Below are 27,901 nucleotides of genomic sequence, written 5' to 3'. Positions count from 1 at the left end.
CATCAAAATATAACCAGATAGCTTTGGACCACATATCTTTCTCATATTCCTCCACCCCATTTGGTGTTTTTTCCTCCTATTTTGGGTTCAATCTTCAAGTTTGGGTATGTGCTTGAGAAATGACTTTTCTCTTGTCAAGTAGCATTCCTACTATAGTTGTTTATCTTTGCCAAGTAAAAATATACTAGAGAAGCAGAATAGTTGGGAGTTCTAATTGATTTAATTAAACTAAATCGACTGGCATGGGGCAGCCTTATTTCTCTTCTGTATACAAACAAAAAAATTAAGTCCTCAGCTTATATAGTAGACATTTTCTTTCTAAAAGAGAAATCAGCAACAAACCGATACTACTCCCCTTAAGCCATTCTTCCAAAATCCTCCTTTTGAGGCAGAGAGAGGAAATAATAGAAACAAAACTAAGTTTAAAGGATTTTTCAGTAGTAGAAGACATTTTAAGGCCAAAAAGTGTAATACTAACAGAATTTTTCTTTTCCTACGTTATTGTCCTTCATAGGCCAATACCACAAAGTTAATTGTACTGATTCCCTCCCAAAGAGAATTTTCAAATTCATTCGCTTTTGTTACTGGCTGTGCTACAGGAAAGGTATCAAAACAACCTATAAAGGTATGGTATGTTGTAATGTAAAAAGTGCATCACATTTTTGATTTTCAGTTTCTCATAGCAGCAGCAGGATTAATCCGAGACAGATAAACAGTTGTATTTTCATTCTAAAAATGCAACATACCTAATGAAATGTATTCAAGATCATGAAAGGATCCTCCTCTTAAAGGAAAAATGAAACAGACTAATAATAGACAAACGGGGGCAAACTAGAGGCATTCATTCATATTTACATATTAAAATCATTTTGTTAACACCAAATCTTTATATCTAGCAAAAGAAATACTTTAAAAATAAAGCAGACATTACTAAAGCAGTATCCATTTTTGGAGCCTTTGTTTAGCACCTGAGGAAAAAGGGTATATGGAAAGCTATATAATTTACCTCAAGTTGGTTTATTGGTCTGTGGAGTAAAACTGATATACAATAAAAGGGATACTGCACTGGGAAAAAACACATTTGTAACTATTTTAATAAGGCTGTAGAAAAGGGATACTGCAGTATTATAAAATGGCTTTAAAACTCTGGACATACACAATTGTATGAATAGGGAAGTCTGAATCAGCAATCCCATCACATGTGAGGATGGCTGTTCCATAGGCTTCTAGCCAAGAACTGCTGACACTCCCAGTAATGCAAAAATCAACATACCACTCATGCTTCACTGGGTGTTTTTATTATGCATACAACTTGAAACACTATTTATTCATAAGACTCTTGAGTAGCAAAACTGTGAAGTTTAATTTAAAACACATTAAAGCACTGCTTTTGAGTGGAGCCAATGATTCATCATTTAAAAAACCAACATAGGGTGGTCCTGTTTCTCACATCTGAACAGATGTAAGTATATTAAAAAAAACACACACATTTTATGATACTTAAAGCAAAAGCCCATCTTTCTCACCATAAAAGAATCCTGGTGCCTGTTAATCACATTAATAAAAATAACATCAATATTAAGAACTGATAACCTATGTGTCTCTGCAAACTTTGAGCAGCTATACTTCTAGTCTTGTCCTTTGCCCATCCCCTTTAAACAAAGATGTATACTTTGGGAAGTCAAGCAAATCCTACCCTTTCTTTTAAAATTCAGCAGTACTACCTAGGACTTAAGAGACAATGCTTGATTAGAATCTAATTCAACTGGTGCAGGCCAACAGACCTATTATAAAAACTATTGTCCAAATGTGTGTTTTTCCCACTGTAGTGTCTGTTTTGCAGTTAGCATAGGTATACAAGAGGGATCATGTTATTTGAGAATATGGTCCAGTGGCATAACTACACTCATAATCCTTGTAAATGAGACTTTTAATCTATTTCTCTAAAGAAAGCCTTGGAATTTAGAATCAAGTGCAGTCCTCTTACAGATTTCTTTGCCTGTGGCCTTTTGGTATGTAACATACAATTTCACACTAAATGGCTTTTTCATGTTTGAAAAAGTGTACAGCAAAAGATAAACCATTCTTAGATCCCTCTAATTAGGTTAGCAACAAACCTAATGACTAAGGATGAAACCACCACTGCTATGTACTGCTTTGTGAATAAACACATATTGTATTGTGGACAACATTCATAATTGAGGTTTGCAATACTTTCCCTAGAAACTGTTATTTGAAGAAAACAATGCAGCACTTCTTTCCTTTATAAAGCTTTTATAGATTCTGAGTGATGACTAGGTAAGCAGGTGATTAACAACGAAATTCTAAAATGGAATCTTTCCAGCCATTTATTTCAAGAAAAAAACTATTTGGCATTAACAAATTCCTAGTTATTTTCTATGGCCTCCTCAAAGGCAGAGGAGAAAGGGCTAACTACAGATGCTGTAAATACACTTTATGTGAAAGTTCATTATTAGGAGGTCAGAGGAAAGGCTATGCAATTATCTTCAGTTCAGCAAAGTGGGAGTGAATAAAGAGAAAGATAAACACACCCTGTCTTTTGTGGGGAGGGGGAATTATTCAAGACATCTACAAGAGAGTGGTATGTGACACAAAAGCCTATAATCAAGACAGATTTTAAAAAGAAATCTTCACCCATAATTAGTATCTTCATAGCTATTAAAAAAATAGGTCATGATTTCATTCTTAGTGCCATTTTTCAAACACTACCCCTTAAAGGATTAAAACCACCTGACTTTATTCTGTAATGAAAACAAATGGCACAAAATAAATAGAAGTTCATTCTCTGAATACTAATGTCTTACACACACTTGTCTACTAACTTTTAATATCTCCTTCTTTCCCTCTCACACACAGAAGCAGTCAACACACACATACACACACACACACACACACACACCCCATTTGCAGTCTTTATAATGGAGGGATGTTAAAAATCCCCTCTAGACTGTATTTGGTTTATGCTACAGTACTAATACTCTGAGTTGAAGGAAAATTCTTTATACCAAACAATAACACATTAATGTTATTTAAATGTGCTAAATTAATCACAGCTGAAGTTTTTTTAGAAGCTTACACAAAAATAATGAGAAAACAGATCAACTCTTAAGATTTTTTTTTAATAAGTGCTCTGTAAGGAATTGTGTGAGGACCTAAGGAGAAAGATTTCGACAAGTAGAGAGTTAAGTGTTACCAAACAGCACAAAGGAAATTTGTCCCAAAGTCCTGCTTGTACCTAAGCAATTAAGTCCATTAACCCAATGCCCCCAAAATACTGACAGTTAATATGATGGGGCACTAGGGCTACCAGAAGGTTAAGAGATATTTCTAACTATATACCTCTAACCATATACTCAAGGAAATTTCAGTGAAATCAAAATGAAATGTTGCATTGTCTCATTAGATGTGAGACTCTGAAAAACCTTTGGACAAACAGAAGGGATACATTCTCTTTTTGGCTTCTCTAAACATGGAGGCCTGCGGGATATGGAAGGGAAGTAGAAAAGCAACAATTTCCTAGAAATATTTTATAAGTGTTGCTTCTAAATTTAAAAGCCCAATTCAGATGGGGACTGGTTTGGGATTTTTTTTTTTCTTTTTAAATGTATATTAATTCAACCTCTGTATGTCACAAACCCAGAAAGTTTCCTGTGAGTTGTGACAAAAGAGCTTTAAAATTCCAGGCAAGCAAAATGGAAATTTAAAAAAAAGGAAGGAGACATGGGAGGGTGGGGGTGGAATCTGGCCCTAAGGCGACAAGTGGTTACACAAGGCAATTGAACACACAGCAGAACTTTAAAACCTGTAAAACAAACTGGAGCCTTTTTTCCTTTAATCAACCTTATATAGTTTTTTAAAAAAACTTTTTGAAAATTTTTATTAAAAAAAGAACACAAAAACACAGACTTCTTTCACTTCATTGCATTTCCAGTTTGTTCAATGCTTTAAAGCTCAAGGATGCTTCTGCTTTCAATTGTACATGGGCCTGAAGCATCCTAGCTTTTGGCAAGCAGGCAGGAGACTCAACAAAAATCAAAATGGGAACAAGGCAGACTAAATGCAGGGCACATCTGTAAACATATTATACATTTAAAAATTACAATATCAGTAAAAGTGATACAGTTTACAGGTGAAATGAAACTATCTGAAACTGGCCTATCACAAGTTTCTGAACCTGGACTGATACAATAAGTTATTATATATATATATGTATATATGTACACACACACACATATATATATATATACACACACACACATACATATATATATATATATTATGTATAAAAAGTTTTGTTTACATCAAGTGGAATTGGCAATCCATGCTTATACTTTTAAAATCTAAGCAGGGCAGAAATCCAGACTATAAAGATATTTATTCTATGTTGAGTCCAATAGCTTCTTTCAAAAACTACTTAAAAGCCTCAAATAGTCAACAAAACAAGAAAACTCATCCATACTACAGTCGCTCAAAACTGGACATTTCTTAATCAACAGGGTTGAGCAAAAGTAGTTGCTTTCTCCCTGAACAACCCAGGGTATCCAGTCTACTTTTATTGTTAGAAGACTACACCTCTCTATAGAAATGCCCTGCTATTTTAACCTGTATCTGCCATACATGGATATACTAATTTCTGTGTGTGTAATGTGATGCTATATCAGGCCAGAGAACTTGTTTTTATGCCACTAACATCACCCAATCTTAAATTGGACCCTTTGTTTCTGCACACACAAAAAAACTTATTTTAGCATGCTATATACAAGCTGCAGTGCAACAAGATGGCAATGTGATAAGACAGGGTCAATGCTCTTCTCTGCCCAAAAGAAAATTTCCAGAGTTTCACATTATTTCTTAAAAAAACCCATTTTGCTCTAGTAATAAAATATATTTATTAAGATATAATTAGAAAGCTAATAAGCTCAGAAGTATAATTTGCATGAAAACACATCTCCTATTGGCAGGGTTTATTATCTCCTCTCTGGCTAAAAACATTAAAAGTTTTAGTTTTCATGGAATTTTTTCTTCCCTTTAGGATATTTCTGAGAAATTAAAAGAATTTACAAAAAGGTACAGAAGTTTCTCTTTAGATGTTTGATGAAAAACAAGGAAAACAGCACATTTAGTGTTAGTGACAGAGAGCAAGTTTGGAGCACCTACAGTTGAAAAGCAGAATATATTTTTGCTCCCACTTATATAATTACATTAAAAGATGGGCACAGGAGTATTTTTTTATATTAAATATCTAAAGCCAATTGTTTGTTATGTTACTTTTCTTTAAATGACACTCATGGATTCTTCACTTGTTAAAGTCCAATATGTAACTAAAAGCCAAGTGAACTATGTACCACCAACTATTCCAGAACTGTAAAACTTCAATGCCCTCCCCTAACCCCACCCAACAAAAAAATAAAAGAAAGAAAATATTTCCCCAACACCCCACAGAGGCTGCTTAACTCCTGGCAAGACATGCAAATCATACTTGCTAAAAAAATACACTCCTGCAAACTTCAAGGCATTTATCCAGCATTCTTGCAGGGCTCAAAGCATAACCAAAAGATTAAGGGAGGAGTGGGAGAAAATGTTGACTCATTCTGGGTTCCCTGTGATTAGTGTATCACTTTAGTCACAGAATAAGATACAGAGATCTCTTAAGTGGATCTGCTTTTCCAGTGGGTCATTTGTTGCCCAATTGATGACAGCAGGAACTTTAGAACCACAAGTCTGTATTCATTAATTACTTGCATTCACACTTAAAAACAAAAACTAACATAAGAAAAAAGAAAAAAAACTATTCAGTACCGGAGATTAAATAACCATGTGTTGTCTCTTGAAATAAATTTTGATTCCTTAAGAAGTCTAATTACTTTCAGTTGCCTTTTTTTAAATAACTATATATATATATATATATATATGTATATATATATATTTGTATATATTATCCTGTGATTCTACTTATGGTTCCTCTGCTGCGTTGAAGATCTAGGAGCATAAAAGCCTTGTGTCCCCCATGAACAGTGGCTCTAATGCTGCAGAAAGGTTACAAATAGGCAGTCTGGTCCTTCATTGATCTGGACTATCCATGGCTTCATTGTAAGTGATTATCCTTTTGGGATCTGGAGGGAAGGTTAAAAAAGAAATACATAAATAAAAATAAGGTTTGGAATCCTCAAATGGCCATTCCAATAACAAATCCAAAATAAACATCATCATTTAAACTGCACCTCCTTTTAATGAAAATACAATTTAAAGACCATTTCCTGTTTGTATTAACACATGCATGATCTATTTTTCTCTGCCCAATAGCTCAGCATCCTAATGGATTCCCAGCAACAGAGTTGTCAAGCCAATGCAAACCTTAACTCTTACATATGAGAGTTGAGCTTACTAACAAGTGATTTCTTTGTGTTTTTCCTGATTATAACAGTAGTATATTGGAAAAAAGCAGGCCAAAACAAACAAAAATCTTAAATTGTCAATAACCCAATACTAAAACACTTGGATTTCTTTTCTTTTGTTCACAGAATAATGAAGTCAAATTTTATTTTAACCAGTGTGGATTGTCTATAGTTAGAAATTGTTCAAGTAACACCTACCACCAACTTCAAGATAAGCTGGTTGCGTCCTAATCATAACTTTTATTTCCCATAGCATAACTAGCCTTTTTCCTCAAAAACAGCAAAAGTCTATGGATCTGCTGGGTTCAAAGTATAAAACAGTCAGAATATGTCTGGCCAAGATGTCAGTGTTATTTTAAATTCCTATTATATAGCTGTATGCCCCCTCTTTTGAGAGACAATGATTTTATTACATATTATTTCTACCTATCACAAGAACTTTTTATAATAAAGTATATATGCTTTAATAAAAAATAGAAAACAATAAAACTTGTCACCTAATGGGAAAGTATAAAGACCTGAAAATAATACCGAAAAACTCAAGTTCCCCTCATCTTAGAGCCAACCTAATAATTTAGTCCAGAGATAATATTCTTTCTAGGACTTCAAAGGCCATCCACTAGCATCCTGCCCTGAAGATAATGCTCATTCTTAATAGTTAATAGTCATGTTACAGTAAAAAGAGAGGTCTACCTCTCTTTTTGCAGGATATATTTTCTTGTCTACCCTTTTTTCATGTGTTTGAATATAAAGATACACAGAAAGTGTTTCAAAATAGTTTAAGAGATTGCTAGTTATCTTTAGGCTATAGCTGTTTTACGACCAAAAAGACCTGGCCTAAGAATAAGAGCAAGTTGGAAGAAGGAGCAGTATTAGAAAATCAGAGAAACCTATATTCTAGTCCTGCCACTTTCTAACTTATACAGTAACCTCTCTGGGCCTCAGTTTCTTAATCTGTCATAAGAAGAAAATCTAATGTCCTTCAAGTTCTGAAATTCCAGGAATTTCACATTCATCTGACAGTGAGATACAATTCAGTTACAGGGTTCTGAAGGCCCAAACCTATTAGTGACTAGTTCTCTATACTTTACTTTATAACTACCATATCTTACTATATTTGGAAAGAAGGCACATACTAATTAGGATAACCAATTCCAATTTTATGAAAATTTTAAATAATCCAGATATGGATTATCTAGTTCCTGTCCTCCTGCTATTCATATCTTGTTTATGGGGATGAAAGAAACTAATTTGCTATTCTCTCAATTTCTAACCATCTTTTCAGAAAATATACAGCCCAAATAAGGTTTCTAAAACAGCAAATATTTTTTTGAACTATGAATTTCAGTTCTTAGGCTACCACACAAGTACTTGTCTACCACACAAGTACAGATAAAGACTGACCATAAGTGGAAACACTTATTTATGTTGATTTTCTAGATTAAAAATATTTATGGTCTGTCTTATTTTCATAATCAGGAACAAAATAAAATATTTATGTTCTTTACCTAGCAGGTAAAGAGTACTTAATATATTTTTTTCCCTTAGTGTTACCCAATCCTTAGCAGTCTTGATATGGTTGCTAGTGCCTTTTGACTACAGTTATCAAATAACTCAAAATACAAAATCTTAATTATTTGGTAGGCCATTATTCATGTTATTCACATTCCAAAATAAAGTATAGTAAATAGTGATTAGTACTAACATTTCTGATAACCTAAACATTCTTACCTTGCTTCTGTAAATTCCAAACAGATTCCATTTCTGCAAAGGAAAAAAAAAATTATTTTATACACTAAGTTTTGCAGAGCACTTTAAAGTTATGCTGAACTCTAAAAAACCTACACTGGTGATTGCTGGCTGAGTTCTATAGAGCTCAGACAAAACAACTCATATTTTTCTATATTCTTAAGAATGTCATTCAGACTGCCTTAAGTATTGATTACAGAAAGTTAATTATCTAAAAATCAAACTGCCAAGAGAACTATTTTGTCTACATAAATAGCAAAGATATTTAGAAGCATGCTTAAAATATTTGTTGTAATAGCTCATTGTTATTATTTTTAAAAGTTATTTTTTGGCAACCCATCACCCCTCAACAAGGTCCCCAAATCTTCATAATGAAACATTTATTAAATGTGATTAAGCTTAGTGCTTAAAATGCCTGATTAAAATTTTACTTAAATTTTGCTATAAGCAAATGGTTCTATTTTTTAAGCCACACCCACTTATTTTAACCCTTATGGCCAAAATGCCTATCCATAGCCATTCATTAATAACACAATCTTTATTTGCTCCAATTCCATTCAAATGTGATTATCTACAATGTGATTACTTTGGTATCTTACAATAAGGGAAATATACACACAACCAAACTTGAGTGACATACAGAAAGAAGGCTCTACCTGGGAGGCATACTAGAAAGCTTCACCAAGGGGATATTTGAAGTATTGATGAATAAGAGTAGATGAGCCCTAGCCGTTTGGCCCGGTGGATAGAGTGTGGGCCTGCTCATGTTATCAAATAACCAAAGGATTCTGGGTATGATTCCAACCAAGGGCATGTACCTTGGTTGTAGGCTCCTCCCAGGCCCGGACCCAGGCCTGGTTGGGGCTTGTGCAAGAGGCAACCAATCGATGTCACTTCATTCTTCCTCTCTGTCTTTCCCTCTCTCTTCCACTCTTTCTAAAAAGATCAATGGGCCCTAACCGGTTTGGCTCAGTGCGTCGGCCTATGGACTCAAGGGTCACAGGTTAGATTCTGGCCAAGGGCATGTACCTTGGTTGCAGGCACATCCCCAGTGGGAGGTGTACAGGAGGCAGCTGATCAATGTTTCTCTCTCATCGATGTTTCTAACTCTCTATCCCCTCTCCCTTCTTCTCTGTAAAAAATCAATAAAATATATTTTTAAAAAAAGATCAATGGGAAAATATCCTTGGGTGAGGATAAAAAAAAAAAAAAAAGAGTAGATGACTATTACACAAGAATCAAAAAGAATTGGACCTTGCCCTAGCCAGTTTGGCTCACTGGATAGAGCGTCGGGCTGGGGACTGAAGGGTCCCAGGTTCGATTCCGGTCAAGGGCATGTTCCTTGGTTGCGGGCACATCCCCAGTAGGGGGTGTACAGGAGGCAGCTGATCGATGCTTCTCTCTCATCGATGTTTCTAACTCTCTATCCCTCTCCCTTCCTCTCTGTAAAAAATTAATAAAATATATTAAAAAAAAAAAGAATTGGACCTTGAAAGAAAATACTATACTAGCAGATTAATAGAAACAAAAACTACTTAGAAACAGGAGTGAGCTATAAGTAATACTGGGAATAAGTGCTCTTCCTGTGACCATACAACTACCATTTTTAAAAGACAAAAGGTGATTTTAAGCTCTATAACTGAATTCTGTATAATTGTTTTTTATTTTCATCAGCAATCAATTATAGTAAAGCAAAACAAAACTGGAGCTCACTAAGATAGGATATATCTGGACATGGATTACAGTTAAGATACAACATAATCCTTTTCCATGGCTAAAATAGGTGAATAGATTCTTAAAATTATTTTTTGTTTTATGAATATGGATGGTGTTAGAGCATGGGAGGAGAATCACACTCTCCCTGCCTGACTGCCCACACTACCCCCGTCCCAATCAAATTCACTTCTAAAAAACTGGTACTTTTTGATAATTTGTCAGAATTGAATATTTGGAACAAATAGGTTAATTATTCCAATGATCAAATTATCCAGATAAAAGCCCATTAAAAGTATTACAACAGACCTAACTGGTTTGGCTCAGTGGATAGAGCAGTGATGGCGAACCTTTTGAGCTTGGCGTGTCAGCATTTTGAAAAACCCTAACTTAACTCTGGTGCCGTGTCACATATAGAAATTTTTTGATATTTGCAACCATAGTAAAACAAAGACATATTTTTGATATTTATTTTATATATTTAAATGCCATTTAACAAAGAAAAATCAACCAAAAAGATGAGTTCGCCTGTCACCTCTGACAAGTGTGTCATAGGTTCGCCATCACTGGGATAGAGCGTTGGCCTGCAGACTGAAAGGTCGCGGGTTCGATTCTGGTCAAGGGCACATGCCCGGGTTTCGGGCTTGATCCCCAGTGGGGACAGTGCAGGAGGCAGCCAATCAATGATTCTCTCTCATCATTGATGTTTCTAGCTCTCTCTCCTTCTCCCTTCCTCTCTAAAATCAATAAAAAGTATATTTTTTAAAAAAGTATTACAACAATTCTCTTATTTAACAAAGACTGGGAAATAATGCACTGATCGTCACTTGGTTCAAGAGCTTAGCTGGATGCTATTGCCTTTAAACTGCTGGGTAGATGCCCATCCTCTCCTACGAGGCCTAAGAAGGGGAGAGAATTGTAACCAATCTAATCTGGAAAAAAAGAAGATACATCACAAAGGGAATTCTGGTCATGGTGTTCATATTTATGACTCCAAAATAATTTATAATTCCATTAGTTTCAGACATTCAGGAATAGCACTGTTATCCTACAAATTTCTGTGTTTCAGAATGGCTTATCTTAAGAAACACCTTTCTTTGGTTGACGTGACTACAAAAAGATTAATCCAATACAACCAACATTTTTTCTTTTAGTGAAAAGTACAGAAATCTCACATTTTACAACAAATAAATTCCTGAGTTCTGTATACAGGTTATTTGATGCTCATTACTGTAAGTTTGCTTAATGCAAAGATAAATCTACATTTAGTTACATATTGAGGAAGAAAACAATCAAACTTTTCATTTTAACCACCTATGCTATAACAACCTTTTTTGAGGGGTAGGAGCGAAGGTGGACTACACTCGAGTCATAGTAGCAACCATACTACTTTAAAACAAAACAAACAAATTTTATTTTTTTTTTGTTTTTTTGTTTTGTTTTGTTTTCATGCCCTGGACTGGAATCGAACCTGGGACCCTTCAGTCCGCAGGCCGATGCTATCCACTGAGCCAAACCAGTCAAGGCAAAGCAAACAAATTTTAGAATGAAAGTAACTACAGTTGACCCTTGGAACAACATGGGGATTAGGGACACCAACTCCCTGTGCAGTCAAAAATCTGAGTATAACATTTGACTCCCTAAAAACTTAAGTTGTCCTTTGGTTACTTCCCTCAACTTCCTAACTTAAGCTTATAAAATCTGAGGGTTAAATTTTAGCTTCTACAAATTCCTTACAAGCTACCTTTTAGACTAATACCAAAGTAAATTCACTACTGCACTCATAAAGCAAGCTTAATGAGAAATCAAGTGCCCAGTATGGATGCTAAAATGGCAATTCATTGGAGAAAAAAGGATCTTATGCCATCTTAATTACTTATTACATACATGCCTATGTCTCTAAGAGAAGAAAAAGACATCTCTCCCCCAAATCTAGGCAATATAACCAGGGCTGAAAGCAAAATCAAATCTGCAGGTAATGAGATTAGGGGAAAAGTAAGGTTATTATTAAAATATTAATAATCTCTAATATTAAAGGTATTTTCTAATAAGATTATTAGCTGTGAAGAAATCATGGAGCAATTGCTATAAAATGCAGTAAAGGTGAAAATACATATTAAGTATTGTGCTAAAAGGAGAAAACTTAATATTCAGATAGATCCTTCTGTAAACAAATGTCTAAACTGTATACATAGTCATCCCGTAGACAGTATTAATCAGTTCCTCCTGCCCTTATCCAACCTAAACACTTTAATAAAATATTTATTCTAGGATAAATAATACATTTACATGACTGCAAATACAAAGAGAAAACTGTTATTTTTCTGCCTGGACTATTGCAGGAGTCTAACTGACCTACTTCTAGTCACCAGAAAAAAGGTTTCCAATCTACCCTACAAATTGGTGTCACATTAATCTCTCTGAAAACGGATCTACAAGTCAGTCAACTGCTTAATACCAACTCACTTGAGTGTAATGTGTTAGGTAGGACCTGTGGACAAAAAGGGGCCACATGCTAACCTGACTAGCTCAGGGAAGGCCTGTGTGGTGGCCTTACAAACAAACTCTAGAGACCTAAAGTAACCACAAAGGATGGTCAGAAATTAAAACTTTTTAACTAAAAGCAGTTTATGGCAGGTAGTCATGTCCTAGGCTAGATTCTTCCCTAACAAAAGTCAATCTTTACCTTAACTAAGCCTGTCTGTTGTCTTTTACACCTATGATAACATTATCACTGGAAGGTCAGGGTAACTTGTAACTCCCTTTCTCTGGACCCCTCAGGGCAAGAGGGAGACCACAAATTCCTTTATTGTTATCATGTTAATATAGTTGACTGTTAACTATCCTGTACCCACCTATGTAAAAAGAGGCACGTGTCTTATCATTTTTCTTTTTATCTAATCCTAGAGGTTTCCCACCTTGCTATTCTCCCACCTCCCTAATTTACCACCAATGGATTTCTTGTAACCCACTTATGTCTCCTTTGATTGTAATGCATAAAACAAGGTGAAAAAACCGCCATTCTCGAGGAGCATTATCCCAATTGAGATCCTGCTTCCAGGCAATTGTGGACAGTTTGGCTCAAATAAACTGACAATTATTCTTTGCAGATTTGAATGTGTTTTTCCCCCATTAACAGACCACACAAATAAAAATCAGGAAACCCACGCTTAAATATGATAAATGATTTGCCCAAGTATCTGGCTTCTGTCATTTAAATTACTTCCATTCCACCAGCCTATCTTCCTGACATTCAAATGAAAAACTTACCTTCCTTCTCTTTTAGAGCTACTCAGCATATCCTAACTGGATGGATCCAGTCTAATATTTACATTTACTCATGATTCTCCTCCAACTTTTGTATTATCTTCCTCTTTTCTGTATTTCCATATCAAAAATGTTACCTATCAAAACCCAGTTTAAAGCCATTGCCTCCATGAAAACATATCATACATTTACTCTACTTTCACTCCATTAAATTCTCTTCCTCCACTGAAATCTCCTAGCTATTTGTATCCTTCTTATGACATTTAAAATCTTACCATATAAACTTATTGTTTTCTCCTCTACTTGATTAAGTTCTTTAAAGGAAAATACCCTGTCAAAGTCTTCCATAACTAAACAAAGTGCTTTGCCTAGGGTAGGTACATCATAAGGAAAAGAAAACACACACACAAATTATTGCACAACTCCTTAGTAGTAGAGAAAACAGTGGCAAAGAGTAGGACAGAAAAGTATGACAGAGGAAAAAACAAGAAAAACAGCATTTTAAATGCTTGATATCCTTCAGTGCATTCTTAGCCAGGTAAAAGAAATCAATATGGTTTAAATTAACACTGACCAAACACACATCTCACATCCATCTACCATTATTTCAACAGACTTGGCTTCAAATGACTTAGACCATTTCAAAACCAAAGATTTGCCTTAGGCCTGGCCGCAATAGCTCAGTGGTTGAGTGTTGACCTATGAACCCTCAGATCTTGGTTCAATTTCCAGTCAGGGCATATTGCCTGGGTTGCAGGCTCAATCCCCTGTGTGGGCATGCAGGAGGCAGCCAATCAAAGATTCTCTCTCGCCCTGGCTGGTTTGGCTCAGTGGATAGAGCGTCAGGCTGTGGACTAAAGGGTCCCAGGTTCGATTCCAGCCAAGGGCACATGCCTGGGTTTCGGGCTTTATCCCCAGTGGGGGATATGCAGGAGTCAGCCAATCAATGATTCTTTCTCATTATTGATGTTTCTATCTCTCTTTCCCTCTCCCTTGCTCTCTGAAATCAATAAAGATATATTTAAAAAAAGATTCTTTCTCATCATTGTTGTCTCCCTCCCTCCCTCCCTCTCTGAAATAAAAAACAAAACAAAATATTATATATATATAATTCACCTTAGAAAGCTAGGATCTAATGTTATAAGCCATTGACAACAAATCAAAGAATTTTGCTAAACTAAGAATTCTGAGTAACTACTTTGAAGGAGACAACAGTTGTATGTTCATTAAAGGTTGATACTCTAACATACTCAAAGTATTTAGTAAAATGTTATACCTGGAATTTGCTTTTAAAAACCCCTATCAAAAAAAGGGTGAAGGCAGATAATTGAAACAAAAATGACAATGCTTTTAAAATGTCCAAACTAGAAGCTGGGTACATTGGAGTTCATTATATTATGGACTCCATGTTTGTGTATACTTAAACTTTTTCATAATTAATTTAAAAAGACTTCACGCCGAAACCGGTTTGGCTCAGTGGATAGAGCATCGGCCTGCGGACTGAGAGGTCCCAGGTTCGATTCCGGTCAGGGGCATGTACCTGGGTTGCGGGCATATCCCCAGTAGGAGATGTGCAGGAGGCAGCTGATAGATGATTCTCTCTCATCGATGTTTCTGACTCTGTCTCTCTCCCTTCCTCTCTGTAAAAAATCAATAAAATATATTTAAAAAAAAAAAAAAAAAGACTTCACTTCAGCCCTAGCTGGTTTGGCTCAGTGGATGGGGCGTCAGCCTGCAGACTGAAGGGTCCCGGGTTTGATTCTGGTCAAGGGCACATGCCTGGGTTGCAGGCTCCATCTCCAGTGGGGGGGCATGCAGAAGGCTCTCTCTCATAGATGTTCAACTTTCTCTCTCCCTCTTCCTCTCCCTCTCTTAACTCAATAAAAAGTTTAAAACATTTTTAAAAAAGGATATCACTTCATTAAAATTTTGCCTCTTGAGTATCATTTTAGATAAACAGGAAAAGAGGACATACCTCTCACCTTACATACTGGTACTGCTATGTAATTGTACTATATACCCCCAGATAATACAAAAATTAGCAGTCTTATTTCTTTTAAAAAGTTAGCATAATATATATAAAAAATTAAAGGAAAAATCCCCCAAACGAGAATTCCCATCAATCCCTTTATGTCTTAATGTATCTTCAAATAAATATCCTCATCTGTACTAAGCATTCAGATTTTTAATAATCAGAAGTACTTCTAAGGCTGCAAGTAATAAATCTAAAACATGCACCATTACTACTGAATTGACATAAGGCACCCTCCTACCTACTACTTCCAAATAAAGTTGTTGAAGGGCTTATTTTTAAAGTTAGGAGGTATACACAAAACTTCTAATTCTAAGCCTAACTTCAACTCACTCAGTACTAGACTACTTTTGAGCATTTGAAGACTACATTAAAGGACCAAGAAAATAATACAGATGCTCACACTGGCCGGTTTGCTCAGTTGTTAGAGGACTGGCCTGCACACCAAAGGGTCTTGGGTTTGATTGCCAGTCAAGGGCACATTCCTCAGTTTCTCGGTTGCAGGCTTGGTCCCTATCTGGTGTGTGTGTTAAGCAACCAATGGAAATATCGATGGTTCTCTCTCTCTTTCTCCCTTCCCCTTTCCCCCCACACTGCCACTAGCTAAAAGCAATAGAAAAATATTGGCAGGAATTCAAAGAACCTGCCACTTTGGGATCTAATTGAACAGAATATTGCTTATCATTATAGGGGGGAAAACAGTCTTTACCAATTTAATCTCAATAATGTCCAACTACAAAAATCAAAACTGCCTACTTTACTAAAGCAAATCTTTCAATAACACCAGCTAAACTAAATATAACTGCATCCATATAGTGACATTTAGTTTATCTAAATACCATTAATTTCATATTCAGTTAGCCTATCTATAGGGAAAATACAGAATACCTAGAAATAAATAGGAGTTAAAACCCGCATTTTAAAAGGCCTGCAGTTCTCTATAACAAAAATCACACAAACCCACCAACTAAATACCTAATGAAACAACTTATCCCAGAATCTTTTGCAAGTTGTGGGAGATAACATAACCAGATATCCTCTCAGCCTCACTCAATGACCACCAGTACAAAATACTTAGGTAAATTTTCCCAGTAATGGTCTCTAAAAAGGGCAGATGGCACAGAAAATAACACTAAAAACACATAACTTCCCTGGCAGAATTTAACTTATAATTAACCACATCTTAAGAAACTAAACATATTTTTTTCCTTTGACTTTCCTAAAAACATACTGCTCCTGGTTAACTTATTAAATTGATTTGAGAGAGAGGGAGGAAGGGAAAGAGAAATATCACTTTGTTGTTCCACTCATCCATGTATTTATTGGTTGCTTCTTCTATGTGCCCTGACCAGGAATACCACCTTGGTTTATCAGGTCAAAGCTCTAATCAAATGAGCTACCTAACCAGGGCTAGTTAACTTGTATTTACTTCCAAAGAGCAGTGCTGAAGAAAAGTGAAGAGAGATCATTTTACCTGCCAAGATTTCTACTTCTAAACTCTTATAAGGCAATTCTACTTGCTCCCATTTTTTTAAAGGAAGAAAAACAGAGAAAGGACATCTGTTTATGTCATTAAATGTCTTCCATTTGCAGATAAGAAAAGATATGCAGACTGAATAACTTGCTTAAAAGTCATATAAATAGCTTTGTTATTCATCTCTGAGCCAGTGATTCTTCCAGGGAGAATAAGCTAATTACCACATCACCCCTGTGTATGCTGCTCTGACCCTGCAGTTGGTACATGGCTGCCTAAATGAGTCAGTAAAAATGGAAATGTGCCCTGGCCACTGTGGCTCAGTGGTTGAACATACTGCCTAATAATAGACAAACATGTAAATTGACTGTCTCTCTGCTACACTCACCAGCCAATCAGGAGAGTATGCAAATTAACCCAACAAAGATGGCGGTTAATCTGCATACATAGGCGAGAAGTGGCAAAGACTGAAGGCTCCAGCAGGAGGAGCGAAGGCCTGGGTCCTGGGTGCCGAAGGAAAACTGGTGGTGGCAGCCAGGGGAAGGGAAGACCTATTGCACAAATCTCTTCGTGCAACGGGCCTCTAGTCAGTCAGTAAACCAAGAGTTTGATTCTGGGTCAGGGCATGTGTCTGGATTGCTGGCTCAATCCCCAATGAGGGGCGTGCAGGAGGCAGCCTACCAATCTCTCTCTCCCTTCCTCTCTAAAATCAAGAAAAACATTTTTTAAAAAAGGAAATGTAGCTCTTCCCACCCACCCATGCATCCCCGCCTTCCCTCTGAGATTCGACAGTCTGCTCCATGCTTCTATGTCTCTGGATGTATTTTGTTCAGTTTATTTTGTTACTTAGATTCCACATATGAGTGAAACTATGTGATACTTGTCTTTCTCTGACTGGCTTTATTTTGCTTAGCATAATACTCTCCAGGTCCCTCCATCCCATCTCAAAGGGTAAGAGATTCTTCTTTGTTACTGCTGCATAGTATTCCACGGTGTAAATGTACCACAGCTTTTTTACCCACTCATCTATTGATGGGCACTTGGGCTGTTTCCAGACCTTTGCTATTATAAATTGTGTTGCTATGAACATAGAGGTGCATAAAACAACGAGTTATCACCTCACAGTTGTCAGAATAGCTACCATCAACAAATCAACAAATGACAATGCTGGCAAGGATGCAGAGAAAAGGGAAGGTGGGAATGCAGATTGGTGCAGCCATTATGGAGTTTCCTCTAAAAACTTAAATATGGAATTGCCATTTGACCCAGTAACCCCACTTCTGATTTACATTTTAAATACACCTTGGTGGCTGTGTGGAGATTGAACTGCAGAGCAGCAAGAAAGCAAGCCTAGTGATCCTGTTGGCTGCCCCAACAAGAGTTCGTGTGGGAGATGAGGGGTTCAGTGTGATGGAGTTGGTACAGAATGATGGAGGAAAGTCTATAGTTTGGGGATTCGTTTTGAAGATGAGGGAAAGGCAGAAATGAAGAATGGCACCTATAATTTGGGTGCCATGCTGAGATAGAGAATGTGAAGAAAGACCAGATTGGGGGTGAAGGGACAGATTAAGAGCTCTGAAAGTCAATATATGGAAGACATTTCCAACCAAGAGACTGAAGAGCACACTTAGAGTGAGGGTGCAGGTAGAGAAAAGAAAATGTTGAAACTAGAACTTTGCATTCCATGAATGTCTGTGTCACTCAACAATGAGAATAGAGAGCACAGTTAATGCAGTAAGAGCAGCTGCAGTTTCTAGAAGGCAGGAGCAACTGCATTGTGTGCTGTGGAAATTTGGGGTATGATTGGATTTTCAAAATACTTCTTTTAAAAAATATATGTACTTTTTATTGATTTCAGAGAGGGAGGGAGGGAGGGAGGGAGGGAGGGAGGGAGGGAGGGAGGGAGAGAGAGAGAGAAACATCAATGAGAGTGACACACTGATCGGCTGCCTCCTGTACACCCCTTACTGTAGATCGAGCCCACAACCGAGGCATGTACCCTGACCCGGAATTTAACCAGGGACCTCTTGGTCCATGAGATGACACCCAACCACTGGGTCACACCAGCCAAGTTCAAAATACTTCCTGTAAGTAAAATGTTAAAGTACCTCAAAATGATTGTTAGCTATGTTCAGTAAATGTTTGTTGATTGAATGGATGAACAGAAGAATGTATAGATAAATACAGAAAAGGTAAAAATTATGGGTCCAACTCTTGGTTCTGTCAGTGACTAACTGCTTAGACTTGGGTTCACTTAAGATGTGAACTCTTGCCCTAACCGGTTTGGCTCAGTGGATAAAGCATCAGCCTGTGGACTGAAGGGTCCCAGGTTCAATTCCGGTCAGGGGCATGTGCCTTGGTTGTGGGCACCTACCCAGTGGGGAGTGTGCAGGAGGCAGCTGATCGATGTTTCTAACTCTCTATCCCTCTGTCTTCCTCTCTGTAAAAAAATCAATAAAATATATTTAAAAAAAAAAAAAAAAGGAAATGTAGCCCTAGCTGGTTTGGCTCAGAGGATAGAGCATCAGCCTGCAGACTGAAAGGTCCTGGGTTCAATTCCAGTCAAGGGCGTATGCCCAGGTGTGGGCTCGATCCCCAGTAGGGGTGTGCAGGAGGCATTGTTGATATTTCTATCTTCCCCTCTCCCTTCTTCTCTGAAATCAATAAAAACATATATTTTTTAAAAGGAAATGTACATGAAGCTAACATTATATATCAACAAAAACTGGAAAATAAGTCAACTAAAAAATTTTTTTTAATGGGAACGTACAGTATATATTAAGTGTGTGCATGCATGCATGGGTATGCATTTTCTTGGGGGTGGGATGAGGGATGAAGGGTAGAAGACTGAAACCTACTGTTCTTAAAAGTACTGAGGCTGTAAACTTCATTAAACCTCAGTTGCTTTGTGGATTTAAATAAATCTATTTATGCCATACATCAAATTTTTAAGACACAAACCATATCCTAAGAAAATTAGCATGATACTTGAAAGATATCTGGTTCCTTTTTAACATGGGCTATGAAAAGTACAGCCTCTGAGGAGCCTGGTCCCTACAATGCTAACTGTGCTTACCATTGTAATTTGTCTAAATTATTTTCTAGTTACCATTCAGCACCCATTAGTCATACTAATTTTAAGCAAATTATAACTATCAAGTAAGCTCACTAATAAAGAAGTATATGATGTAAAAAGCAAAGGAGGGGGAACATCTGTTCAAAAATTATTTAAAGAACTTAAGTTGGAAAAGTGAACATTTCTTCTAAACTTGAACTGTGCTATTTCCAAACACTCTGAATTAGTTTTCAGCTGTTTATCCACGTTGCAATCAGCTAAGTTCTAAAATTCTTAAAGACTCTCATAGCAACTTATAAAATTCACCCTTCATACAACAGCTAATAAATATATATTACATTGACCAATAAGAATCTTTGTATAGGAAACAAATGAGTTACCTTTAGTGTGATATACAATAGCAGCCCTCAGGTCAAAAGAACCCCAGCTATCATTCCTTTCTAGGCCTCTCTGGTATCTCTGTTCTTTGGCGGAGCCTAACAAAGTGTTCGTAGGAGACGCCAGAGGATTTTGATTTTCTACCTCGTAGTCCTTTGAGAGAAACACTAAAGCACCTTGACTACTGGTGTCTGCTTTTTGCAGGTCACCTATATGACTGGGCTCCAAGGATAAGGCTCCACTCTCATTAGTAGTCCCAGATTTTAGAATGCTGCCCAGAACTTGAGGACTAGTCCGTTTTTCCAGCTCGTAAGCCTTGGGAAACACAGGATGCTCAGTTCCTGAGGGGATTATTTCAGCACCCTGTGAAACCAAAGTGGCAGGATATTCCCCTTGAAATGTCACCTCCATCACTTTATGATCTGATGACTTCCCAGTAACAGTCTCAGGGCCAGCACTGGGCTCATTTATAAATGATAAACCCCACTGATTCTGGAAGATATCCCCCAGGTTTTGCTGATCGGTCTGAGAGGGTAGATCCACTTGAGCTGTGCTCACCAGCACAGTTTGCATATTTGAAGGGTAGATAAAAAGGCTAGTTGTAATTTGTTCAACAGCTGCTGAAGTCAGACTCTTGTCCTGGAGAACTGGATCAATCGCAGCAGAGATGAGTGTCATACTATTAGCAGCAGTAGTTAGCAGTGGCTGACCCCCTGGAGAATACACACTTGCATCAGTTCCTGCTAAAACAGGCCCATTAGAAAAGTTGGCAGAAGTAACAGATTTCAGCGCTGACATAGGAACCTGGGATAACCGACTTGAAGATTGGGTCTGATTTTCCCCAGCAGATGATGAAGAGGATGAAGATGAAGATGGTGACACAGAAGAGTTCTGTACAGTTTTGTTGAGGTTTTCCTTAACTTTACTTGCATAACTTATTTTAGGAACTATTTTAGCACTGCTATTGTCCACTGGAAAAACTGGGGGTGGTTTAAATAGGGTCCACGAGTCCTCTTTGGAGGCAACAGCAGAAGCATGCTTTCCTTTAGGCCGATCATCAAACTTTTTGCTGCTCACACCAGGTTTAATATCAGAACTTTTCCGCAGCATATCACCCACAGCAGGTTTTCCTCGACTCATTCCTCCAGGCCCAGTTTCATACTTCCAAATGGGCTTAGAACCATCCACTCGATTTCCCTTTTGTTCACTGTAGTCAGGCTTGAAAGTTTCAAGTCCCTGTTTTAAGGTTGGGACACTAGTCTCTTGTTGCATTATTTTGTCCTGCACTAAATTAAGGTTTTCACAACCCTTGGCACTGTTGCGCCTAGCTTTCCTTTTTTTAGGAGTGGTATATCCGCTCTCAGATCCACTACCATCGTTATCTGCTCCTTTGCCCATATAACCATTAGTAATATAGCCAGAATTATTTGTTACAACACCATTTGGAATTGTTATAGTATCACTCTTATCTACAGACTGGTTCTCTCCAGATTTACTTTCATATGATTTTCCATTCTTTTTGTCCATACTGTTTTTCTGAATGAAATTCCTAGTTTTAATTCCTGCTTTCCCAAAGGTGCTGGACTTTATAGTCGGCTTCAGGTTAGTGTCTACAATTTGTTGGTTGCCATTGAGGACCCTGGAAATAGGGTTGGTAGCTTCATCAGAACCCAGGTTCTTTAAAGGTATTTCTCTTTCTCCAGCATTACCATTTAGTTCACCATATCCTAGGGAGGGGGAAAAAAAGGGTTTTTAAAAATTATAATATACAAATTACAGTAGTACTTAACATTTAAGGAATATTTACTTACTGTATGCTAGACACTATGCTATGAGCTTTAGTTTTATATATTATTTCACAGGTCTCTGAAAAGACACTTGTCAACCCCATTTTATAGATTAGGAAGTCAACTAAGAGATAGGACGAAGCAGGAATTCAAACCAAAGTCCGAGTTCAGAAAGAACATGACTTCAGCAGTTTTCTACTAAACCTCTCATCTAACATACTCAACCTCCCCATCATTCTCACAAGACTGTTATAAAATTTCCTTTATAATTAAGAGCAGAGCTACCCTTTGGGCAAAATCATTATACTGATACAGCAATTTTAAATATTATAGGGACATTGAAGGCTCTATTTCTATGAAACTATAAATGATTGGTGGCGACCATAAACAGTTTCTATTGCATTCCGTCAAAAAAAATCTAACACCTGTGAACTTTTTTCAAAGTAGTTAAATTCATCTTTACATTCCCCAGATATTAAATCATACTTTTACTATAAAACCAAAACACATATATTTTCTTCATTTTTACATTTGGGTAAACAGTCTCAGATAAATTAAGTAACTTGCCCAAGTCACAAAGTGGAAGAACTGGAAAACTGAATGAACTTCAGTCTATATGGAACATTTCTATCACTATGTCATACTGCCCTACACAAATGAAGCAATAAGAAAATACAATCAAAACCACAATTAAAGATAACTAGTTTTTAAAAGAATGGTATTTGAGTTTAAGACCTCCAACTGCCATAAGCAATTTATTACTATAGGTGATTCAACTGAGTCCAACTTTTCCCATTTCCTTACTAGCATAAGAGTGATATTGTCTACCTTTCTAAAAAATGTTTCCAAAACATCTTGAGGTCAAGTCATTAGAAACCAATACATAATAGGATACATATATACACATTTAAAGCAACTTTACAGGGGGCAAAGGGTGGGCCTCCAACAGGAATACCAAATAATTTGCCTTTGTCACTTTCATTCATTCTTCTGGGCCTTTAGTCTTTGAAGGCACATGAGCTTTTATATTCCTTAGGTTTTGAAATTTTGTTTTAATTTCTAATATAATATCAACAGATATAGCCCACATTCTCTTTGCATATTTTAAGAGTACAGCCCAGTCAGCATTCCTCAGTGGATTAAGCATCTTCCCATGCACCAAGAGTTCACAGTTGAATTTGTGGTCAAGGCACATGCCTGGGTTGTAGGCTCCATTCCAAATAGGGGGTGTGTGTGGGAGGCAGCAGATCAATGTTTCTCATTGATGTTTCTCTCCCCCCCTCTACCTTCCTCTCTCTTTAAAAAAAAAAAAAAGTAGTGGAACCTCATTTTTTGAATTTAATTCATTCAGAAGGCTGTTCGAGAAGCGATTTGTTTGAAAACCAAATCATTTTTTCCCATTAGAAATAATGTAAATTGAATTAATCTGTTCCAGACCCCCAAATGATTCCATTATTAACCTTTCTTATATACAGTACATGTCTAACGTACTGTTTAATCTATAAACGCTCCTTAAATTTACTGAACCATCCCCTAACTATCCTTACAAAATGCCATCACCAGTTTATCCAATCAACAAGTTTTTCTACCTACTCAATTGCCTGTAATTGTTTTGTGAGCACTTTCACACCCTTAGCAACATTAGCAGTCTTGATGGCCTTTGTTTTAAAATTGTGCTAATCTGTAGATTCAGCCAGCAACAAAAGCATTCTCTCCTTTGTCTGTTGCCTGAGAGATGCTTTTTGTCATGCTGAGGTATCAGCAAGAAAGGGTTGTCCGATAGAAAACTGAAGTTTTGTCCACAACAGGGACATTTTTTTGTGTGACCATTGGTTGAGAACCAAATTGTTCAAGATGGGAGACTTTCAAGAACCACAGTTGGACTGTATAAGGAATACTAAGATTAAAAAATAATTGGGGACCATTGTTTTAAAAGAACTTGATGTTTTAATAGAACAGTCTTGGAAGATTCACAACAGGGCTTACTTTTACATGTTCTACATCAGAGAAAAAGGTGGGAATACTTAAATGAGCACATAAAGGCATTTTCTTCCAAGAAAACATACTTAAGACATAATCATTTCCTAAGAATGGCACAAAACTTGTACAATGATAATATATTCTATGGAAGTTCTTAACTTCTGGAGTTATATTTTATTTCTTGGCTGCTGAAAAAGCTGTGTTATCCAATCAAGTCAAACTTAGTGTAAAAAGTCTAACTATAAAACAGTAAAGAAGAGATCACTACTTAGAATGCTTTTTAAATGTTTTTTGTTTTGTGTTTGAGAAAAGCAGAAAGTCTCAATATTTTTAACAGATGTAAGTTTACCCGTGCACAACTCTAGACCAAAGGAGAATTACACAGCATTTAATATTCTAATAGGCTAACAAAGACTTCCACCCTTGCCCTAACTGTTTGGCTCAGTGGATAGAGTGTAGGCCTGCGGACTGAAAGGTCCCAGGTTTGATTCTGGTCAAGGGCATGTACCTTGGTTGTGGGCACATCCCCAGTAGGTGTGCAGGAAGCAGCTGATCCATGTTTCTAACTCTCTATCCCTCTCCCTTCCTCTCTGTAAAAAAAAAAATCAATAAAATATATATTTTTTAAAGACTTCTACCCTTGGGCCCATTAATTATAACTTGCTAGATCTCAAAGGTAAGCAGTCTTAAACATCAAAAAAATCCAATGTCCAAACCAAGTTGGACCAAATCCAAGACTTTCAAGCGAACTAGATTACTAATATTTAGTGCCTCTGATACCAGAAATCACCAGTTAAAAGAATAGTTCCTATGCTTCCACCTCCAAGTTTTAATGACAGAAACTTTTTTTCTCATTTAACTATTTAAAAAGTTTCCCATGTTAACCTTGTTGGTATGCAAAGTTTGCCAGACAATTTTTTTTTAAATTTAGGTATTTAAAAAAATGTAAACACTAAAATTATTGAGGAAAAACCCCTCTCCTTCTAGTGCTTTTATTATTCAGGGTTGTTGCCATGCTAAAGCATCTAACTCTACTTCAGAGGGACTCAGCAAAACTTGAGTCCTGATAAATCCAGCTTTGGATTGGAAACTGAAATTAGTGGGCACATTTGGCCCTCTTTTGCGCCCTCTTCTGGATAAAGAAAAACCATTCCTCTTTATAGGTCTGTGAGCCATAAACGCCCATCTCTACACGTTGCAGATACAGTTCAAAAATCATAACTTTTCTTATTAGATCAGCATTATGCATGCTGAAGCAACAGTATACTGTGACCAGGCCGCGCATGAAAAACTGCTCCTCCCAAATTGTTCATGTTCTCTCACAATAGCTCAGCCTCGTTTCCCACCCCTGGAAGAAGACACACTAATTTGAAGGGTGCCCGTTTGAATGGTGCAGGGCCTGCTTCTATGGGGAGAGTCCTGCAGGGGTCTATATCTGGCTGACAAAATACTCTTCATACTACTACCTTCTCTTCCAAGCAACTACAAAAAGACAAGATTTTATCCCCTTTAAGTTGACTGTAACGTTAAAAAAAGATTTAGTGTTGTACAGTTTCTTAGTTTCTAAACTGTTCCAAATCCTTAAGATGAAACACACTTTTCTGTTCATTTCCACTGCACACCGTCAGTCCCTACCACCCCCCAAAAGGGAAAATGACGTTTCCATGTCAGTCTTCGAGTCCCATTAAGTCTGCAATACAAAAGCACTTTTTTTTCTTTCCTGCTCTCAGTTAAGGGCATGTATCACATTTGACATGCTGGGTCTAACGTTCATTCTCTTTCCGTTCCCTTCACTTCAATGTACAAAGAACCCTTATTTTTAAAAATCTGCGTGGTCATAAACTTTTAAAGTTCATCCCTTCTCCAATATTTTCTACAAAAACTACTTTTACCCTCAATTTAACGTCTGCTAAAAACGGAGAGTTTGGGGGTCAATACCGGTTTGAACGTAGGAAAACACCTCGCCTTTCGCTGTGGAAAAAAGCCTCGTCCGAGGCAATATGGTAGCGAACCCACCTCACGGACGAAAGAAACTTGCCCTCTCCCCGCTACAATCAAACGTTTTCCATTCTCTCTTCAAAAATGCTACCCAAGCCCAAGAGAGAAACGTGGGGGTCGGAGGAAGATAGAACAAGCTTTTTTTGTAAAAAAACGAGCTGCGAGGAGGAAAGGGCCCAAGCGAAGGCCTGCGAGGCGGAGTCGTGAGCGAACCTGGCAGGAGACGAGGTTCCTGTGGCAGAGAAACTCGTGACCAGGGAGCCGGGTTCCCGCTGGGTACCCCACCCGACCGCCAGGCACCGCCTCTACCCCAAGTGGGTCCCCCCACCCCCAGCCCTCCGGCCCGAGGGGCGCCGCGGACGCCGCCCGCCAGCCGCGGCCTCCTCTCCTCTCCCCTCAGCGCCGCTTCGCGACCAGGTCCCCGCCCCGACCGCCGGCCGGCGCCTCACGCCGCCCCCGGGAGCGGGAAACGCGGCGGCCGGCGCGCGGGACCCGGCACAGGCCGCTCCCCTCGTGGCCGTTTCCCTCCCCCACCCCTCACCCCGGGGACCCGCCCGGGGCCGCGAGGCCGCCACCGGGTTACACAACCCGGCCGGCGACGGGGGAGGGGCGGCCGCGGGCTGGGGGCGGCAGCGTCCCCGCCGCGCTCAGGGGCCCAGCGTTCGCGGGTGGGGACCCCGAGCCACCGGCTCCGCCGCGCCGGGCGCCCCTCGGCGCCCCCCCTCCGCTCCTCAGCGAGCCGGAGTCTGTGACAGGAATCGGCTTCCAACATGGCGGACAGGAAGCGGCCTCGCGAGGAGGAGAGAACATTCCAGCCGCGCCGGCTCCGGGGGGAGCGGGCACGGGGCGCCGGCCGCGGTAGCCGCCGCGGGGGCTGATTGCGGGGCCCAGGCCCCAAAAGGGGCGTCTAGGGGTGGAAATGGTCCGAGAGACGAGGGGTCCCAACCGCCCCCAACCCCAGACGGGGAACCCCAAGGCCACAGGTGGGCTTGGGGTGGCGGGTAAGGGAGGGCACTTCCTCAACTCTGCCCGTCTCCCCTTTGCAGGCCGCCCGCAGTAGCGTCTCGCACACCACCACGGTCGGGATTCGCTAGGCCTTCCTGAGTTCCACCCCGAAGGGTTTGGGGGGGCTAGGTTCGCCCCAACTCAGGGCCCCCAAGTGAGGGTGCTCCCAGGGCTGCAGGCAGGTAAACGGGAAAGGAATCCTGAGGCCAGGCCTCCAAGACCAACCCTCCGGGTCCCCCCGAGCCGGGCGGGGGCCGGGAAGGTCACACTGGCCTAGTTGGGCCTCTCCCCCGCCGAGGGGAAGGGAAGGGCGCTGCAAAGCCCCCGGCGCGAGCTTGGGGAGGAATGAAAGGGGCTCCCCAAACCCGCGGGGGAGACGGACACACATACACACACACACACCCACGCCCCGACCCGGTCCGCGCTCTCCAGCCCCAGCCCCACCCCCATCGCCCCTGCCCCCCACCCCCATCCCCCTTCCCCCACTCGTCCTCCCTCACAGACCTGTTTTCTTCTTCGGCGTTTCCTGGTGCTGCTGGAGGGCGTGTTTCTGCTCATGTTTCAGCGGCTTTGGCTGGGCCTTGGGGCTGCCCTCTGTGCCATGCTGCAGGTACTGATGAGGCTGCTGGTGGTGGTGGTGGTGGTGGTGGTTGTGGCTGTGGTTGTAGAAATAATAATGGTGGTGGTGGTGCGGCGGCTGCTGCTGCTGCTGCTGGGGGTGATGGTGCGGGTGGTGGTGGCTGTGATGGTGCTGAGGCTGTGGCTGGCCGGGCTTCTCCTCCATTGAAAGCGGCTGGGACTCCCTGGCTGAGGCTGCGGGCGGCTGCACCGTCAGGATCTGAGACCGCTTCCCCGGGCTCGCTCCGTATATCTGAGCGCGTCGCGCCAGCGCACTGGTGAACCCAGCGATTTCGCGAGATTGGCAGCCGCACTCCGGCAATCAGGGGCCACGCTGCGGCGCAGGCCCCGCCCCCCGCCGAATCCTCTTCCCTTCCTCGTCGGCCCGGCCTCCCGGCCAGCGCCGCT

At 39.3% G+C, this 27,901-nt stretch overlaps 1 protein-coding gene across 1 annotated transcript; it reads right to left on the bottom strand.

Moving 5' to 3' along the window:
* Positions 1-6,081: 6,081 nt before the first annotated feature.
* Positions 6,082-27,709, bottom strand: NUFIP2 (nuclear FMR1 interacting protein 2; the record flags this gene model as incomplete). The annotated part of the gene is made up of 4 exons (XM_081108820.1): positions 27,380-27,709; positions 20,108-21,832; positions 8,148-8,180; positions 6,082-6,134 (listed from the first exon to the last, which is right to left on the bottom strand). The coding sequence occupies exons 1-4, from the start codon at positions 27,657-27,659 to the stop codon at positions 6,082-6,084; spliced, it is 2,091 nt and encodes a 696-aa protein (XP_080964946.1). The 5' UTR covers positions 27,660-27,709.
* Positions 27,710-27,901: the final 192 nt, after the last annotated feature.

The sequence above is a fragment of the Myotis nattereri genome, assembly GCF_964212035.1.
Source record: "Myotis nattereri genome assembly, chromosome: 16".
Lineage (NCBI taxonomy): Eukaryota > Metazoa > Chordata > Mammalia > Chiroptera > Vespertilionidae > Myotis > Myotis nattereri.
Note: the sequence above shows the minus strand (reverse complement) of the source record. Positions and strands in the feature narration are given on the sequence as shown.